The sequence below is a fragment of the Haliotis rubra genome, unplaced genomic scaffold (assembly GCF_003918875.1).
Source record: "Haliotis rubra isolate DU_JTF1 unplaced genomic scaffold, ASM391887v1 Scf274, whole genome shotgun sequence".
In the NCBI taxonomy this organism is placed as follows: domain Eukaryota; kingdom Metazoa; phylum Mollusca; class Gastropoda; order Lepetellida; family Haliotidae; genus Haliotis; species Haliotis rubra.
The window spans coordinates 150,358-170,684 of record NW_025766825.1 but is presented as its reverse complement, the minus strand read 5'-3'; the positions used below and the strand labels follow the sequence as shown (position 1 = coordinate 170,684).

The 20,327-nt window shown below is 38.5% G+C and overlaps 1 protein-coding gene and 1 long non-coding RNA gene across 2 annotated transcripts; both read left to right on the top strand.

The window, feature by feature from the left end:
- The first annotated feature begins 314 nt into the window (after positions 1-314).
- Positions 315-4,585, top strand: LOC124280782. The gene is made up of 2 exons (XR_006899771.1): positions 315-809; positions 3,165-4,585. It is a non-coding gene; the product is annotated as an uncharacterized LOC124280782 (long non-coding RNA).
- Positions 4,586-17,598: 13,013 nt separating this feature from the next.
- LOC124280809 (ras-like protein rasV) lies at positions 17,599-18,243 on the top strand. The gene has a single exon (XM_046716790.1). It carries the CDS (start codon positions 17,599-17,601, stop codon positions 18,241-18,243), a length of 645 nt encoding a protein of 214 aa, XP_046572746.1.
- The last annotated feature ends 2,084 nt before the right edge of the window (positions 18,244-20,327 follow it).

Sequence of the window (20,327 nt, the reverse complement as noted above, 5' to 3'; positions counted from 1 at the left end):
TGGAATATTGCTAAAAGCGGCGTAAAACCAAACTAACTCAGTCAGTCAGTCAGTCCAATGTTGGTCGTCCGCACTCAGCTTTTTTGTTAATTTGAAGTGTATAATCGTCAAATAATAATTTATAGACTTTTTTCATTGACAAACAAGACCTTCAACACTGAATATGTACTCATGGCGGTTAACCACAGTCATGAAGCATAGCTGCATGTACAGCAATAGAAATAACGCCTGTGATAAATATAGAAACTCATTGGGGAAACCCATGCCATAATGACTCGTAATGTTAAAGTACAAATGACCTGTATAAACTGACAACAGAGTACGTGTACGTATTTACAACATCCTCGTTGTTAACCACATAGTAAGACTTGTGCCATTCCTTTAATGAGAGTTTAGTTGATTTTAAACATAGATAGACGTGGCATCGTGTGTTCATGCCTAACTCTGTCGAAAGATTCAACATCGTGATAGTGCTGTGATAGTTTGACCTCGCACCGCACTTCAGCTTGACAACGACTTGTCATTGTGTCAGGTGTCGATACTGTGGGGTTTGCCCATGTTGATTCAATGTACAGTGCAATATAGGGGATTTACCAGGGAGTATTCCCAACGCTCAACGACCATATAACACCGAAAGAATAACAGCGACCTCACTTCCACTGTAACTTGACGGTCGTGAACACTTGTCTGCCACATAGCATCAACTGGAACGATGGCAAAATGTGCATATGTATTTGTCGTCATCTGCCTGTTTTTCGTCTCAATGGCACTTGGACGTCCAAACATTTCGTGGATAAGACCTCCGAAAGGTAAATCACGTTACTGTTGAAATTTGCTGTTCACGATACACATTTTTGCACGCTGCCTTGTAGCTTGTAGTTTAGAGCTTCGTCTCCTCACACCAAAGATGTAGATAATTTATAAATTGACGAGATTTGTGACGTACCCCCTAAATATTTGGCTTCAATGTTGCATGTCTATATATACTCAGCAGCAAAAAACCCCGTCAGTACGAATCCAAATAAGATAGGCATTGTAATCAAATCATTACAGAAATGAACATTATAAACGGATCAAAAACATTTTTTGTGTTCAATATCTTGACACATCAATGAATAACTCAGCACAATTTCAAGACATTACGTGAACGTTTGCAGTCCATTCAGACTCTTGACTTCAGTATCTAGTGTGACCACCACGATCGGCAATAACTGCAGCACAGCGTCTATGCATGGATTGCACCAATCGGTTGATGAAGGCCACTGGCACCTGGAATCACACTCTAAGAAAAGGCCTGGCGCAATAAATCGGCTGTGTTCGGCCTTGGTATGACATTATTCAGTCTCCTCTGAATTTCATCCCAAAGATGTTCAATTGGGTTTAAATCAGGACTAAGGGCTGGCCACTGCATTATGTTGACACCGTTCTGCTGTAGGAAGTCCCGTGTAGCTCTGGCAGTATGGGCCCGGACGTTATCATGCCGGAAAATGTTGTTCCTGTGACGTGCGAAATGTGGTATGACGTGGGGTCTGACAGATTGGTCGATGTAGCGCACCGCTGTGATTCCGCCTCCTCTCCCTGGACCAAGGTTCTCCAACACCACAAGACCCGCTCTCTGGTTCAGGCCTATTCCACCCCATACCATGATGCTTGCACCTCCCCATGAGTCTCTTTCCATGACATTGGTCTGAGTAAAACGCTGGCCACGTCGTCGTCATATTCTTGTTCTGCCATCTGCAGTTGATACGCAGTACCGACTCTCATCTGTGAACAGAACAGTTCTCCATTGCCTGTATCGCCAGTTTTGGTGTTGTAGGGCCAACTGTAGACGTTCACGCCGATGACGAGGGGTGAGGATAGGTCCACGGTAAGGTCTACGGCAATGGAGGCTCCCGCTGTTAAGACGTCGGCGTACTGTATCAGTACTGATTGGTCTTCTGTGTGTTCCCACTTTCTGCCGTGCTGTTTCGGATGCCTGCATGAAGGGATTCTGTACATGCTGTCGCACAACCTGGCGGTCTTGTCGTCTTGTGGTCACCCTTGGTCTGCCAGTACGGGGGCGATCATTTGTGGTGTTGGTGGCCCGGAAACGTTGCTGCAGCCTGTAGATGGTCCGAACGTTGACTTGGAAGTGATTGGCAACGGCTTGTGCAGTGTGGCCAGCTTCAAGTCTTCCTAGCGCCTGGTTCCTCTGAGCTGTCGTGAGTCGCGGCATCCTGCTGACGTTGTAATGTGAATTTTTCAACCAGGTTTGGGGGTGCATTTTATAGGGCTGGTCCTTGTGAACAGCACGTGCAGCATGAGTTGCATGAAAAACATGGAGAACACCGTACCATCTCCGAGATCAGGTTGCGTTTTTGAGACCATTTCCTGGGTTCCATTCTGAGTTTGGGAATGAATGTCTTTGCTCAGGTAAAGTTGGAGATGTTGTCAAAAATATACGATCAAAATATTAAATGAGTTTACAGTTATCCGTTTCTGCGAAGGAAAATTCCAAACTGACGTTTCTTTTGCTGCTGAGTATATGTGACTCACCTTGAAAATGTAATTGCTCACAGATATAACTTCAGCAATATTAGAAAATGAATATGAGAGAATGAGAGAGAGAGAGAGAGAGAGAGAGAGAGAATCTGAGAGAGAATGAATATGAGAGGAGAGAGAGATGCAGAGAAATTGAGAGAGAGAATGAATACGAGAGAGAGAGAGAGAGAGAGAGAGAGAGAGAGGCAGAGAGGTAGAGAGAGAGGAGAGAGAGAGAGAAGGGAGAGAGAGAAAGAGAGAGAGAGAGAGAGAGAGAGAGAGAGAGAGAGAGAGAGAGAGAGAGAGAGGGAGAGAGAGAGAGAGAGAGAGAGAGAGAGAGAGAGAGAGAGAGAGAGAGAGAGAGAGAGAGGAGAGAGAGAGAGAGAGAGAGAGAGAAAGAGAGAGAGAGAGAGAGAGAGAGAGAGAGAGAGGAACGCTTAAAAAATACATGTCATAACCGTACATATTCATGGAATACCTGATGTATTAGGGCAGCATAGTAATTAAAGCGTTCACATACTGGAAAGAGGGTAGCCGGCCTAAGTGTCAAATTGACCGAATTGTCACTACGCTTAAATTGTAGCAGTTATAATGGATTGATCGTGACTGTTAGTTATCAATATTTGTACATTTCTACGTTACAGGTGATCGGAGTCACAGGACAGCAGAAGTGCCTTCAGCAGGCTGCCAGATCTTCACTGCAGTTCGCCAATGTCAGCCGACACTTTTTTCCAGAAAACTGTAAATTCATGTGCGACATTATGACCCGAATTTGCAAGGCTGCTCCTCCAGTCAGATACCACCACTGTACGTCTGACGTTATCAAGTGTTACCTCAATACCATGGTAGCGCATCTCAACGGTACCACGAACTACACAGAATCACCAAACGGTGCCACACAGTTCCTTGTTGACCTCGGACAGTCACAGAATTGTACACGTGCAGGGACTGGTTGAGGAATAGACACATAGCTATACTACATGTGTACATAGCATCAACATCGTAGATGTAAACAATTCTTGATGAGGTGGTGATTCGCTACCATAAGGACTCCATCTGTGATACCTTCCAATGTCTATGTCTAAAAACGATAAACACTGCTCACGGAATGATGCTGCTGGAGTATTCCTGAAGAACAGACTTTAAGTGTTCTTTTATCCCCCTTCTCACTCAGAATGATGTTCCATCTGTGATACCTTTCTGACAGAATCTCTTACTGGAACGATTGCGACAACTCATAATGTCCAACGCCATAATGTTGCTGGGATCTGGGTGCCTGGGAAGTACTCTTTCAATCCCTTTTCACCCAGCAGGATGCTATATACACAACATCTCCTGCAATGTGGACATGGTGAAGGAAATGTCTGTCATTGTTCCCTCAGTGGAGCAATCGTCTTCTTCCACGAGACTGCCATCTTCTTCCACGAGATGAACAATGTACAAGTGTGTATAAAACACTCGTAGTGCCAAAGCCAGTCTACCTACGTGTCTGGCTGTACTTACCATTATAGGCATCTAGTTTAGAAACCTTGTGATGTAATATGTTGGCGATACAGCAATATACAATTGTGTACAAAACACCCGTAGTGCCAAAGCCTGTCTACCTACATGTCTGGCTGTACTTACCATTATATGCATCTAGTTTAAGACCCTTGTGATGTAATATGTTGGCGATATAGCGATAAGCGATTGTGTATAAACACCCGTAGTGCCAAAGCCTGTCTACCTACGTGTCTGGCTGTACTTACCATTATAGCATCTAGTTTAGAACCTTGTGATGTAATGTGTTGGCGATACAGGGATATACAATTGTGTACAAAACACCCGTAGTGCCAAAGCCTGTCAACCTACGTGTCTGGCTGTACTGGCTATCATAGGCATCTAGTTTAAGACCCTTGTGATGTCATATGCTTACTTCCATATGGCAATAGAAACTCCACTGATATTGTATTATACGTCGTTTACATGTCTGGAAACAAGTTGACTCTGGTATTTACATGTGATGCATATTTTTAATTTTTGATAGTTCATGTGCATTGAGATGGAATAAAATTAGATCAAATTATCCCGTTTTGGACTGTTAATGTTAATCCGATGACGTCTTGTAAGCATTTGGTCCAAGGTTGGGAAGCTGGTCTAAGTCTGAGAAGCACCCATGTATCCATGGCAACCAGTTCCCAGCCAATCTCGAGCTGGATATTTCAAGATATTTCAAAGTCGTGATACTTAACGTACTTTGTATTGACGAACATCGTTTGTTGAAACGTATCCTTAAATCGATGACACAACTATACACAAGCTCAACAGAGTAACCATAGCAACTGAGTTGACAGTTCAGAGGCGTCAAACAGCTACTTATAGTGGTGAGTCAGAGTTCTAAATGTAACCCGTATCAAATACGTCATGATCGAATGATCGTTTTTTTTGTTGTTTCATTTATAAACAACATATGACTAGCCTCGTGTTTCATATGCATGAACAAAAACACATGTGTTGTATTTACCTTACAATTCTAAGTTTGTTGTTTGTTGTTGCTTAAGGACACTCTCAGCAAAACTCCAGCTTTATAACGAATAATAATCGTAAATAATCGAGTCTGGACCAGACAATCCAGTGATTGTCACCATGCGATACGATGACATAAGTCACAGAATATATGTTTATGAATCACTATCAAATGGCATTCCATCTCACATACACGTAAGGACTCGTGTCTCCAGTGAATTCTTCTGATTGTCAACACGTGTTTACACCATGTGGTCGACACATCTCACACCTCCTTCCTGTCTCTGTCGTTTTGTGTGGTGACTGTGTAGTTGTGGTCGGTGCTGAGAATGGTGTCTCGTCAAAGGGTGGTCACATGCACAGGATCTACAACAAAACAAAATAGCCTAAGATTGACAAGAAGAATTCAGTAATATTATTGTGGTATACACAGATTTAGGATCAAATGGTGACGTGACACCCAGGCGGACGCTGTTATAATGGTTTTGTTTGGACCAAACGCCATCGAGCTGGTCGGGGCCGGAAATGTTCCCCAGGCAATTGGATTTTCCTCCCTCCTCTCTATTCCGACATTCCTGTCAGCACCCGTTATTACAGGTACATCCTCTCTTGCTTCGTCAAAGAAAATCCTGATTATTGGTGTCAATATCTTGATTGACTGTTGTTAAACGCCGCACTCAGCAATATTCCAGCTATATGGCGGCGGTCTGTAAATAATCGTGTCGGGACCACACAATCCGGTCATCAACATCATGAGCATAGATCTACACAAATGGAATCCAATGATATGTGTCAACAAAGGCAGCGAGCCAGACCACCCGATACCGTTAGTCGCCTCTTACGACAAGCAAGGGTTGCTGAAGGACTAGTTTTAACCCATATTTTCACGGTGAAAATCGTGTGTAAATTGATGTATTGGTCTGTTGTAGTGAATGTGAAAACAGTTATATGCATGTCATAACGTCACAGGCATTACCCAGTCTGAACTATTTCCAGAAATAATTTCTGTTTGGTTTAAAGGATAAAAAAAGCTGTGAACAGTATCTGAATGGATCACTGAAAATCAGCGATGACGCCACGTGTTCGCCAAGGATGAGGATGTAACACTACCATTGCTGAGCCAGTATTTGATCAATGAGTACATTACAAAACCGAGTCTCTATTTCAGGAAGAGGGTTCTACATATTGCCGCACCACAGGAAGTGTAAAGTTGAGCAAGGTTGTGTATGATGACAGCACCATGATGGCAGTCAGGTGACTTAAAACTTGAGCATAACTGTATCAATGGATTGAGGGGAGATGTTCTACGGCTATGATGACTAAATCCCTAGTGAAGTATGACACAGTATATGATGGTATTAAAACCAAATTATATTTACACACACACACACACACACACACGCACACACACACACACACATTATATATTCGGTTCAGTTACATATGCTGTGCTTCATTTAATGTTATTAATGTGTGTAACATTTAATGAGTTCCTATTTCTGATATATTAGGAACTCATTGAGTTTCAAGGTTGTTCCGCACAAGCTTGTTGCAATTTTACCTTTACATGTAGAGCTTTGGCAATGCTCTGGTGTCTTTTTGTGCATGTGTTCATTGAGGTTGGCTTCTTCTCTTTCGGAAGCTTCGCCTTGCAGCCAAAAAGTTAAAGATTAATTGAAGCCACATACACACATGCCTAAGCATACCGATAGAAACATAACAAAATCCGTTCTTTAAATATACCGTTACACTGCATAATGTGATTTGTTCTGAAAAAAATACATGATAAGAAATATATTGTTATGAATATGGATATTGTTGTTATGAATATGGATATTGTTGTTATAAATGTGGACATTGTTGTTATGAATGTGGACATTGTTGTTATGAATATGGACATTGTTGTTATGAATATGGACATTGTTGTTATGAATATGGACATTGTGGTTATCAAAATGGACATTGTTGTTATGAATATGGACATAGTTGTTATGAATATGGACTTTGTTGTTTTGAATATCGACATTATTGTTATAAATGTGGACATTGTTGATATGAATATGGACATTGTTATTATGAATATGGAGATTGTTGTTATGAATATGGACATTGTTGTTATGAATATGGACATTGTTGTTATGAATATGGACATTGTTCTTTTGAATATGGACATTGTTGTTATGATTATGGACATTGTTGTTATGAATATGGACTTTGTTGTTTTGAATATCGACATTATTGTTATAAATGTGGACATTGTTGATATGAATATGAATGTTGTTGTTATAAAATATGGACATTGTTATTATGAATATTGACATTGTTGTTATGAATATGGAGATTGTTGTTATGAATATGGAGATTGTTGTTATGAATATGGACATTGTTGTTATGAATATGGACATAGTTGTTATGAATATGGACATTGTTGTTTTGAATATCGACATTATTGTTATAAATGTGGACATTGTTGATATGAATATGGACATTGTTATTATGAATATGGAGATTGTTGTTATGAATATGGACATTGTTGTTATGAATATGGACATTGTTGTTATGAATATGGACATTGTTCTTTTGAATATGGACATTGTTGTTATGATTATGGACATTGTTGTTATGAATATGGACTTTGTTGTTTTGAATATCGACATTATTGTTATAAATGTGGACATTGTTGATATGAATATGAATGTTGTTGTTATAAAATATGAATATTGTTGTTATGAATATGGACATTGTTGTTATGAATATGGACATTGTTGGTATAAATATGGACATTGTTATTATGAATATTGACATTGTTGTTATGAATATGGACATTGTTGTTATGAATATGGACATTGTTGTTATGAATATGGACACTGATGGTATAACCATGGACATTGTGTTTTGTGAATATGGACATTGTTGTTATGAATATGGATGTTGTCATTAATACGGATTTTGTTTTTATAATATGGACATTGTTGGTATAATGATGGACTTTGTTGATAAAAATATGAACATGGTTATTATGAACATGGACATTGTTGGTATAACCATTGACATTGTTGTTATGATTATGGACATTGTTGTTATGAATATGGACAATGTTGTTATGAAAATGGAAATTTTTGTTATGAACATGGACATTGTTGTTATAAATATGGACATTGTGGATATAAATATGCGTATTGTTATACATATCGACATTGTTATTATGAATATGGACACTGTTGTTATGAATATGGACATTGTTGTTTTGAATATGGACATTGTTGATACGAATATTGCCATTGTTGTTATGAATATAGACATTGTTGTTATGAATATGGACATTGTTGTTATGGATATGGACATTGTTGTTATGAATACGGACATTGTTGTTATGAAAATGCACATTGTTATTATGAATATGGACATTGTTGTTATGAATATGGACATTGTTGTTTTGAACGTGGACATTGTTGATATGAATATGAATATTGTTGTTATTAATGAGGACATTGTTATTATGAATATGGACATTGTTGTTATGAATATGGACATTGTCGTTATAAATGCGGACATTATTGTTCTGAATGCGGACATTGTTGGTATAACGATGGACTTTGTTGTTATAAATATGAACATTGTTATTATGAACATGGACATTGTTGGTATAGTCATGGGTATTGTTGTTATGAATGTGGACATTGTTGGTATAACCATGGACATTGTTGTTATGAATATGGACATTGTTGTTACGAATATTGACATTGTTGTTATAAATATGAACATTGTTGATAAAATATGAATATTGTTGTTATAAATATGGACATTGTTATTACGAACACGGACTTTGTTATTATGAATATGGACATTGTTGTTATGAATATGGACATTGTTGATATGAATGTGGACATTGTTGTTATGAATATGGACATTGTTGGTATAAATATGGATTTTGTTGTTATTAATATGGACATTGTTGTTATGAATACGGATATTGTTGTTATGAATATGGACATTGTTGTTATGAATATGGACATTGTTGTTATAAATGCGGACATTGTTGTTCTGAATGCGGACATTGTTGGTATAACGATGGACTTTGTTGTTATAAAAATGAACATTGTTATTATGAACATGGACATTGTTGGTATAGCCATGGGTATTGTTGTTATGAATGTGGACATTGTTGGTATAACCATGGACATTGTTGTTATGAATATGGACATTGTTGTTACGAATATTGACATTGTTGTTATAAATATGAACATTGTTGATAAAATATGAATATTGTTGTTATAAATATGGACATTGTTATTACGAACACGGACTTTGTTATTATGAATATGGACATTGTTGTTATGAATATGGACATTGTTGATATGAATGTGGACATTGTTGTTATGAATATGGACATTGTTGTTATGAATATGGACATTGTTGGTATAAATATGGATTTTGTTGTTATTAATATGGACATTGTTGTTATGAATACGGATATTGTTGTTATGAATATGGACATTGTTGTTATAAATATGGACATTGTTGTTATAAATGCGGACATTGTTGTTCTGAATGCGGACATTGTTGGTATAACGATGGACTTTGTTGTTATAAAAATGAACATTGTTATTATGAACATGGACATTGTTGGTATAGCCATGGGTATTGTTGTTATGAATATGGACATTGTTGGTATAATGATGGACTTTGTTGATATAAATATGAACATGGTTATTATGAATATGGACATTGCTGGTATAACCATTGACATTGTTGTTATGATTATGGACATTGTTGTTATGAATATGGACAATGTTGTTATGAAAATGGAAATTTTTGTTATGAATATGGACATTGTTGTTATAAATATGGACATTGTGGATATAAATATGCATATTGTTATACATATGGACATTGTTATTATGAATATGGACACTGTTGTTATGAATATTGCCATTGTTGTTATGAATATAGACATTGTTGTTATGAATATGGACATTGTTGTTATGAACATGGACGTTGTTATTATGAATATAGATATTGTTGTTATGAATATGGACATTGTTGTTATGGATATGGACATTGTTGTTATGAATATGGATATTGTTGTAATGAATACGGACATTGTTGTTATGAGAATGCACATTGTTATTATGAATATGGACATTGTTGTTATGAACGTCGACATTGTTGATATGAATATGAATAATGTTGTCATTAATGAGGACATTGTTATTATGAATACGGATATTGTTGTTATGAATATGGACATTGTTGTTATGAATATGGACATTGTCGTTATAAATGCGGACATTGTTGTTCTGAATGCGGACATTGTTGGTATGACGATGGACTTTGTTGTTATAAATATGAACATTGTTATTATGAACATGGACATTGTTGGTATAGCCATGGGTATTGTTGTTATGAATGTGGACATTGTTGGTATAACCATGGACATTGTTGTTATGAATATGGACAATGTTGTTACGAATATTTACAATGTTGTTATAAATATGAACATTGTTGATATAAAATATGAATATTGTTGTTATAAATATGGACATTGTTATTACGAACATGGACTTTGTTTTTATGAATATGGGCATTGTTGTTATGAATATGGACATTGTTGGTATAAATATGGATTTTGTTGTTATTAATATGGATATTGTTGTTATGAATATGAACATTGTTGTTATAAATATGGACATTGTCATTGTGAATATGGACATTGTTGTTATGAATATGGACATTGTTCATATGAATATGGACATTTTTATTATGAATATGGACATTGTTGTAATGAATATGGACATTGTTGGTATAAATATGGACATTGTTGTTGTGAATATGGACATTGTTTATATGAATATTGACAATGTTGTTATGAATATAGATATTGTTTTTATGAATATTGACATTGTTGTTATGGATATGGACATTGTTGTTATGAATATTGATATTGTTATTATGAATATGGACATTGTTGTTACGAATATGGATATTGTTGTTTTGAATATGGACAGTGTTGTAAATGTTGACGTTGTTGAGATGAATATGAATAATGTTGTTAAAAAGAAGGACATTGTTATTATGAATATGGACATTGTTGGCATAAACATGGACATTGTTGTTATGAATATGGACATTGCTGCTATGAATATGGAAATTGTTGTCCTTATTACGGATTATGTTGTTATAATATGGACATTGTTGATATAACCTTGGACTTTGTTGTTAAAAATATGGACATTGTTGTTATGAATATGGACATTGTTGGTATAAATATGGACATTGTTGTTATGAATATGGACATTGTTGTTATGAATATAGATATTCATGTTATGAATGTGGACATTGTTGTTATTGATATGGACATTGTTGTTATGAATATGGACACTGTTGTCATGAATATGGACATTGATGTGTTGAATATAGACATTTTTGCTATAAATGTGGACATTGTTGATATGAATATGAATATTGTTGTTATAAATATGGACATTGTTATTATGAATATGGACATTGCCGATATGAATATGGACATTGTTGTTATGAATATGGACATTGTTGGTATAACCATGGACATTGTTGTTATGAATATGGATATTGTTGTCATTAATGCGGATTTTGTTGTTATAATATGGACATTGATGGTATAACCATGGACTTTGTTGTTATGAATATGGACATTGTTGATATGAATATGAATATTGTTGTTATAAATATGGACATTGTTATTACGAATATAGACATTGTTGTGATGAATATGGAGATTGTTGTTATTATATGGACATTGTTGGTATAACCATGGACATTGTTGTTATGAATATGGACATTGTTGTAGTGAATATGGATATTGTTGTCATTAGTACGGATTTTGTTGTTATAATATGGACATTGTTAGTATAACCATTGGCATTGTTGTAATAAATATGGACATTGTTGTTATGAATATGGACATTGTTGTTATGAATACGGATATTGTTGTTATGAATATGGACATTGTTGTTATGAATATGAACATTCTGGTTATGAATATGAACATTGTTGTTATGAATACGGATATTGTTGTAATGAATATGAACATTGTTGTTATGAATATGAACATTGTTGTTATGAATATGGATATTGTTGTAATGAATACGGATATTGTTGTAATGAATATGGATCTTGTTATGAATATGGACTTTGTTGTAATGAGTATGAATCTTGTTATGAATATGGATATTGACGTTAAAAGCGGATATTGTTGTTATGAATATGGATATTGTTGCTATAAATACTGACGTTGTTGTTACTTATTTTGTTGTTAATTACGGATATTGTTGTTAAATACGGATATTGTTTTTACATACGGATATTGTTGTAATGAATATGGATACTGTTGTTATGAATTTGGATATAGGTGTAGGAGGGTTGTTTTATCCCCTTCTCACTGTGAATTAGAAACCACTTTCAATAAATTTAGTACCTTCAGGCATTTATTTTTATGGTATTTGATATTCGGATGAAAAGTTAAATGGGAGTTAAATCAGAGACAAGAACTTGGCCTCCTTTACAACTTTGATGGGAGTGCCACTTTAAGCTAGTTCTGGTCCGTATGCGGCTTATATTTTCTACAAAAGTGTAGACAATTAGTTTTTGACACCAGTTTTCAAGACACAATTTGTTTATTGCATTTAAACACAACTGCAGTTGCCGTTCATTTAAACACAACTGCAGTTGCCGTTGCATATTTTCACCGCGACAAAAAATATTAAAATCATCCACAAAAAGTGATCCATCGATTGAATCATTTATAAACTTCGATAAACTGTTGGCTGTCGGTTAAAAACTGTGATATAAAAAGAGGGAAACGACGCCTCAAACCAAAATCATGTAAATCCTTTAAAATGCCATGCTTCCGGGTGGTATCGTATGCTTTCTCAAGATCAAAGAATATTGATACTGCATGTTGCTTATTCACTATAGCATTTTTAACAAAGGATTCTAAACGTACCAAATGATCAATGGGACTACGATTTTCCCTGAACCCATATTTAATATTTGTTATAAGGTTATTGGTTTCAAGAGACCATATTAATCTATAATTTACCATTCGTTCCATGGTTTTACAGACACAACTCGTTAAAGAGATTGCTCTGTAATTCGACGGATCTGTATGATCCCGGCCAGGCTTTGGAATAGGGACTACAATGGCATTACACCACGAAATTGGGAAATTCCCTGTGGTCCATATCATATCACATATATTTAGCAGCGTTTCCAGACATGATTCGGGCAAATTCTTCAGGAGCTGATAATGAATATCACCAGCAGCTGTTGATGCATCAAGAGCTTGCTCAAGGGCGGTATATAGCTCATGTAATGAAAATAATTCATTATAGTCTTCGCCATTATCCGAATTAAAATTTATTCTCTTCTTCTCCTGTTGTTTCTGGTATTGTTGAAATTCAGGGACGTAATTTGACTAAGAAGAATGTTTTGACAATATCAGCCTTATCCGTCAACAAATTCTCACCATCCTTCAGATGTAGTACAGTAGATTTAATACCTTCAACTTTAATTCTTTGTATCATGTTCCACACCTTTGACTGACTGACTGAGTTTGGTTTTACGCCGCTTTTAGCAATATTCCCGCTACATCATGTCGGGGGGACACCAGAAATGGGCTTCACACACTGTACACTGTACCCATGTGGGAATCGAACCCGGGTCTTCGGCGTGACGAGCCAACGCTTTAACCACTAGGCTACCCCACTGCCCCCACACCTTGAAATAGGTGTGCGCGAATTTAACTTGGAGACATAATTTCGCCAAGACTGACGCTTATTCTGGTTAAATCCGCGTCTAGCCTTAGCATTTATGCACAGTAGGGTGTCGTCGAAAAAAAAATACTTTTCGGCTTTCTTCCTAAACTTTCTGGCCTGTTTACATTCCTCATTGAACCATGGTTTAGGAATATGTGGAACTGCTGAAGACTTGGGTATAGTGTGGTCAGCAATGTCATTGAGTATATCTGAGAACAATTGTATAGGATCTTCGCTATTCGCATAAACACTATGTTTTAAGTGTTCAGTACATAATGTTTTATACAACGACCAATCGGCCCTGGGGAAGTTCCTTCTTGGTAAAGGTGGACCATCAGCAGGGTTTATTGTTTTGAGAATGGTGGGGAAGTGATCACTCCCACATAGGTCATCATGGACCACCCATTCAAATTCATTATATAAAACGGAGTCAGCAAGTGATAGATCCAGGCAAAAACATGTTCCCGTAGCTGGATGTAAATATGTGGCTGAATCACTATTGAAAATACATAAATTATTATCGGAAATGAATTCCTCGATGATTTCACCTTTATTTTTAGTATGGGCACTCCGCACTATGTCCGTTGAGGAAGAAACGGCTTTGGAGGCTGATCATACAGATTTTGAAGATCCGATTGTCGAATGTCGGAAGAAGGACCCTAGCTGGATTTATACCATCCCTTCAGCCATTGGCGATTGTACTGATATTTAGCCTTAATAAAACAACAAATAATCTACGATTCAAAAAGTGTGTAAACACATGGCTTTGGAAGCTGAACATACAGATTTTGAAGATCAGATTGTCGAATATTAGACGAAGGATAAATATACAAGCTGCACAGAGTCTGAGCTGTGCAGAGTTAAACGAACAGCAACAGTCTGAAGATTTGCGGGACAGGGCTATGAATGACACCCTGCCGCACAAAAATTGAAGCACCTCTTGTGGCTCTACCTCCTGGAGTAGAGAAGGAGTGGTAATCACTGTACTGTCGTAAATCAAAGTTATCTGTATTTTAGAGTGAGTGAGTGAGTTTAGTTTTACGCCACACTTAGCAATATTCCAGCTATATGGCGACTGTCTGTAAATTATCGAGTCTGGACCAGACAGTCCAGTGATAAACAACATGAGCATCGATCTGAGCAATTGGGAACCGATGACATGTGTCAACCAAGTCAGCGAACCTGACCACCCGATCCCGTTAGTCACCTCTTACAAGCATGGGTTACTGAAGATCAATTCTAACCCCGACCCCACAGGTGTATGTTTTAGATATGTTTCTTGGGGACAGTGGATAATCTTGAATTAGTTATTGTATTTCGTTGAAGTTATTTTTAAGTCCTCTGCAGTTCCACTGAATTATATTAGCCAATTGAGTCATGGTGGCTCAATTGGCGATCTTTCTCGTAAATGGGAGGATGAACTACTTCTCCTTCGCCTTTCCTGTAGGGACAGAGTCACCTCCATATATAGAGGTCTAAATGAATTCTGGATAATTACTAGGGCAGTAGGTTGTTTGGATGAAAAGACGGGTTTTTCTGACTTAACCCATGTCAAATCAGTCTGACCCAATACAGATGATGTTACCACGGATCGGGAGACTGCAACAGAGTAGGTTTTAGACAATGGAGGTGTTTGAGTTTTAAACAGTTTCTTTGCCTTCAGGTAAGATATATTCTTTTGACACTATATTTTCATGATTTGTGATCCTGTTTGCCACACTAGGTAAGTCTTAGAAGATGCAGCATCTGTGCCACTACAATTGCAGCATTTGAAGTCCATCTGGCAGCCAGCCACAACGATGACACACAGGAGAGTTCCGACATGAGTTTGAACCATGGCCAAACTTTTGACATTTGTAACATCTGAGTGTAGTGGGGACATACACCTCCAATCCGATAATAACATATCTTGCTTTGATTGAATCAGGAAGGGACGAACGCACAGACCAACTTTCTTTATAGTGAAACGTTTGACTGCAGTTACTCCTTGATCCGTCAACTCCGTAGTAATTTCATCCAGACATGTCGGACAGGCAACGAGCCCTGTCACAAACAATGCCTCGACAAGAGTTAAGTGTCCTGTACACAGTCACAGCAACCTCAATATTTGCATCCCTGCTCCTCACCCACCACGGTGTCAACAAGGACAGTGTCAATTGCACCGGATATCCAAGATGCTGACACCAGGGATACAAGGATGGTATACTCCAGTGAATATGACTTGAATAGCTGTTTTTGTCGACCAATTCAATGCCAGACTGATTCGGCCCTTGACAGGAAATTGAAGACATACTTTCTCAGCGGTCAACATCACCAGACTAGCCCGTGAGCCACCGCCTTCTGGCATACGACTGAGTGCTGGGTAATGCTTATAGTTCTTCCTGCGTATGGACCCAGGGCAGAATATGTCCTCAGCGGCCAATTGCTGGTCGTAAAAGGCGACCGAATTGAGCAACCTGTTTGCCGCGTGTTGCGCCCCAGTGTCGGTGGAGGACGGGAATCTTGCGGTTGAGGGCATTGGTTCCAAGTACATCCTTCCTTTGCTCAATAGACCACTTCAACCCTTACTTCAACTGAGCGGGTTATAGAATGGACTCGGTTAAAACAATCGGCTGGTCATGCCATGCCCGGTGCATTCTATTTCACATTGCACTAATTTGATTTCTCTAAATGATCCTGTTTAAGGTATTGATCAAATTACTTCACTGAACTTGGTCGGAGGCCCACTTGTTATTTGCATTGTCTTCATGATACTCTGTGGTAGGTAGGAAGCTCGGATGATGAACCATTTTACACTAACTATGGATCACAAAACCCCCTTTAAAGGAAACAAACGTAGGCTTGACAATGAGGATGGTAACCAACGACCTTCAAACTCAATCGAAGGCACCCGTGAAGAGCAACCTCCTTGTGGTGGGCGCTGGGTAACGCAAATAGATCTTCGCCCTCGTGTGGACCCTGGGTCAAATAAGTCCACAGCACCCCATTGCTAAATGGTCAACATCACCAGATTGGCCCATGAGTCACCGCCTTCTGGCATAGGACCCAAGGCAATTTAATGTAACAATAATGTGTTTACTGTAAATAGAAATTGGCCAATACCCTATAAGATAAATGTGCAAAAGTAATTCTATGCACAGGGCACGGCGTGACGAGCCGATTGATAGAATCGGGCCAATTTCTACCACCCGTCCAGGTGAAGAAGTAAGGGCCGAAGTGGTGTGTTGGACAAAACTAACACGGCTCCAGGCTCCTGTTGCCCTCAGCACCAGAATCCCTTTTTTCCACCGACACAGGGGCGCAACCCACGGCAAACAGGCTGCCCAATTCGGTCTAACGACTAGAAATGGGGTGCTGTTGACCTATATGACCCCGGGTCCACACGGGGGAAAGAGCTATGAGCATTACCCACCACGAGGAGGTTGCTCTTTAAGGTTGCCCTTATCTTAAGAGGAGTTATACATTTTCTATCGTCAATACTTGTTGTTTTAAGGTCATTTGAATGAGTCAGTCATTAGCTATTCGTGTATGGCAGTTCTGCATGTCACATCATGTTGCTCACACCTTGTGTTTGGCCAATGTGAAAAACACAGTGGAGACCATTAAAATACATTGTCAGGGATGAACCACTTGTGTTAGAACTGTCGACATGGTTTTGCTATCATCACGCTTATGTGCCTACAGTATATAAGGAGGAGTTTCTGGTTCCTTCTGTCAGGGTTGAGCGTCTGTTGAACTAACACACACTAGAAGACCATCCATTCATCAACATCTCATCATGAGTCGCCAAGTTACATTTCATTCAGAAGTCAGTATCAGCTCAGGAGAAGATGAGACACTGCGCTTGGCTGTTATTGGAGATAGCCGAGTTGGCAAGTCAACCATCGTTGCAAGGCTTTTCAAACACTGGACTGAGCTGACCAGCTGTTCTAAGCAGAAGGGTAAAACAGGTGCTGATGCTCTTGGAATCCAGGGGCGGGATGTGATAGTCGACATCGTGGACACACCAACTAAAAAGTGTCTCTCCTTCATGCAGAGGCCTCCTTCCTGTGACGTCTACGTGTTGGTCTATTCGTTGGTGTGTGATGAATCCTTCGAGTCCGCCGTAGCAGCCAGGGAGCAGATCATCAGGTTAAGAGGACCCAAAGTCCCAATTGTGTTTGTGGCCAACAAGACAGACATTGCTGACTCTGTAGACAAGACAGAAAGAGTGTACCGAGATCTGAACATCAGCTGCGAGTGGGAAAATGGACATGTGGAGATCTCGGCGGAGAAGGACACCAGTGTCCTGCCAGTGCTTGAACAGATCATGAGGAGGCATCACAAATATGTTTCTCCAATTGATAGAAAAGAAAATCTTTCTGGTCTGAAAGGAAGAATTGTTTCCATCAAGAAACTCTTTTCAAAGACAAAGCGGGACTGAACTTGTGTTTGTTTGAGAATGTGATTTGAAACGATTATTTTGTCAAATTCCGTGTTCTCACACAGTTTGTATATATGCTGTTGTTATACTTGTTTGATATACACGATACTGATGCATTATATGAATAAACATTGTATTGACGTATGAAAATAGTTTATTTGAAGTTATTTCTTAGCTATTCATAGATAACTTATTGAACCGTCACAGTGCAAGTGCATTCATACTACACCTGGGCCCCGTTCCTCAAAGCGATCGTAGCGCTACGACAGTCGTAAGTCTATGTTAAAGTATGGGAGTTACGACTGTCGTAGCGCTACGATCGCTTTGAGGAACGGGGCCCTGACTTTAAATCTTTTCTTCACAAAACAAGTTATATGACGTTATCTCTTTCGAACTGTTAAATGGCACAATGTATGTACGGATAAGCGGCACATTCTTTATATCATGGGGGCGGTGGGGTAGCCTAATGGTTATAGCGTCCGCTCGTCACGCTGAAGACCATGGTTCGATTGCTCACATGGGTACAATGTGTGAAGCACATATCTGGTGTCTTGCGCCGTGATATTGCTGGAGTATCGCTAAAAGCGGCGTAAAACCATACTCACTCACTCACTCTTCACATCATGATGTTCGCTTCTACTACAGATGTCATGTAAACCAAATTATCACTTAATACAGAGATATTCTCCCTGATATGGACTTTTCTTGCCACCCCGATATGGGCCGGATCGGCATGGTCATATCTGGCCCCGGGCAAGATATCGATATATTCCCCGTCAATTTTGTACACGACGTCACGGAACGTTAATGAATCGAATGACGTCACATCGAGAATGTCTTTTGAACGTGATATTCTTCTTGGGAAAACGCCATACAAAAGGACTGTTATCATTATGATATTTAAAACGATGACATCGCTTGGCAGAGTTGCATACCCTTGGAGTGCCAGAAACCAACCCTGCATGGTTGTTTATATAATGGTTCATCATCCGAGACGTAAATCCAGCTACGGCCCATGCAAGAAGCAAATGTACTGCAAGTCCCTATGGTCCCTAGTATGGTGATCTACCTTCAGTTGTTGGCAATCTATAGCCTGTTTTTATATTGTATTGTCATCATAGTTGAAATATTTTAGATTTAATTACAAGTTTTAAATGAATATCAGTGATACACTAGTAGCTTGACTGTTCTTCGTCAACAGGATTTTAATTTCTAACTTTATTGATCTTTGATATAATTATATATTATTCTCGTCACAATATAGCTGAAATCTTGCCGATGTCACGATTAATATTAACTCACTCACTCATAATCCGAGCTCCCCACCCACCACGGAGTATCATAAAGACAGTGCTAATAATAAGTGGATGTCCAGCTTGCGGCACCATGGATACCCGGATGATATACTCGAGCAGAAAAAAATAAAGAATTATTTATTCTACCAGATTGGCCAATGAGCCGAGGAGGTTGCTCTGCAAGTGTGCCATATAATTGTTTACATCCTCTTGCACATGGTATTTACAAATACACTGTTTGCTTGCGTCTTTCTTACATCCATGTTAATTTCATGTGAAGTGTGATTAAATGGAAATACTTCGCTGACGCAGGTGATATCTGTTTTTGTATGGAGATAAATCAAAATAACAGCTGATAGAATATATCAGTATTGCCATGACAGCTGAAATATGTGCGAATCGCCTAGTTATATGTATGTTCTTTGTTGAACATGTTTTATCTAAATATGGAATTCACTGTAAAGATGGTATTATTTGTACACTTGATCATAATTAACTCTTGCTTGAAACCACATGTCCACTTGACATTAACTCAGGATTAATGGACAGGAAATCTCTGTGTCGCAGTACTTCGAAACAATGGGCATGATTCAAAATATATAACTCGTCCATCCATCACTTAATTGTCTGCTCTGCTGTGTATTGGTAAGCTGTAAATGTGTACTTTTATGAGATTGGTAGGTGCTACCGGTAGGGTGAGTGAGTGAGTTTAGTTTTACGCCGCACTCAGCAATATTCCAGATCGATTTCTAATCCCGTGATTGACTACTCCATGGTGATGACCTAGGG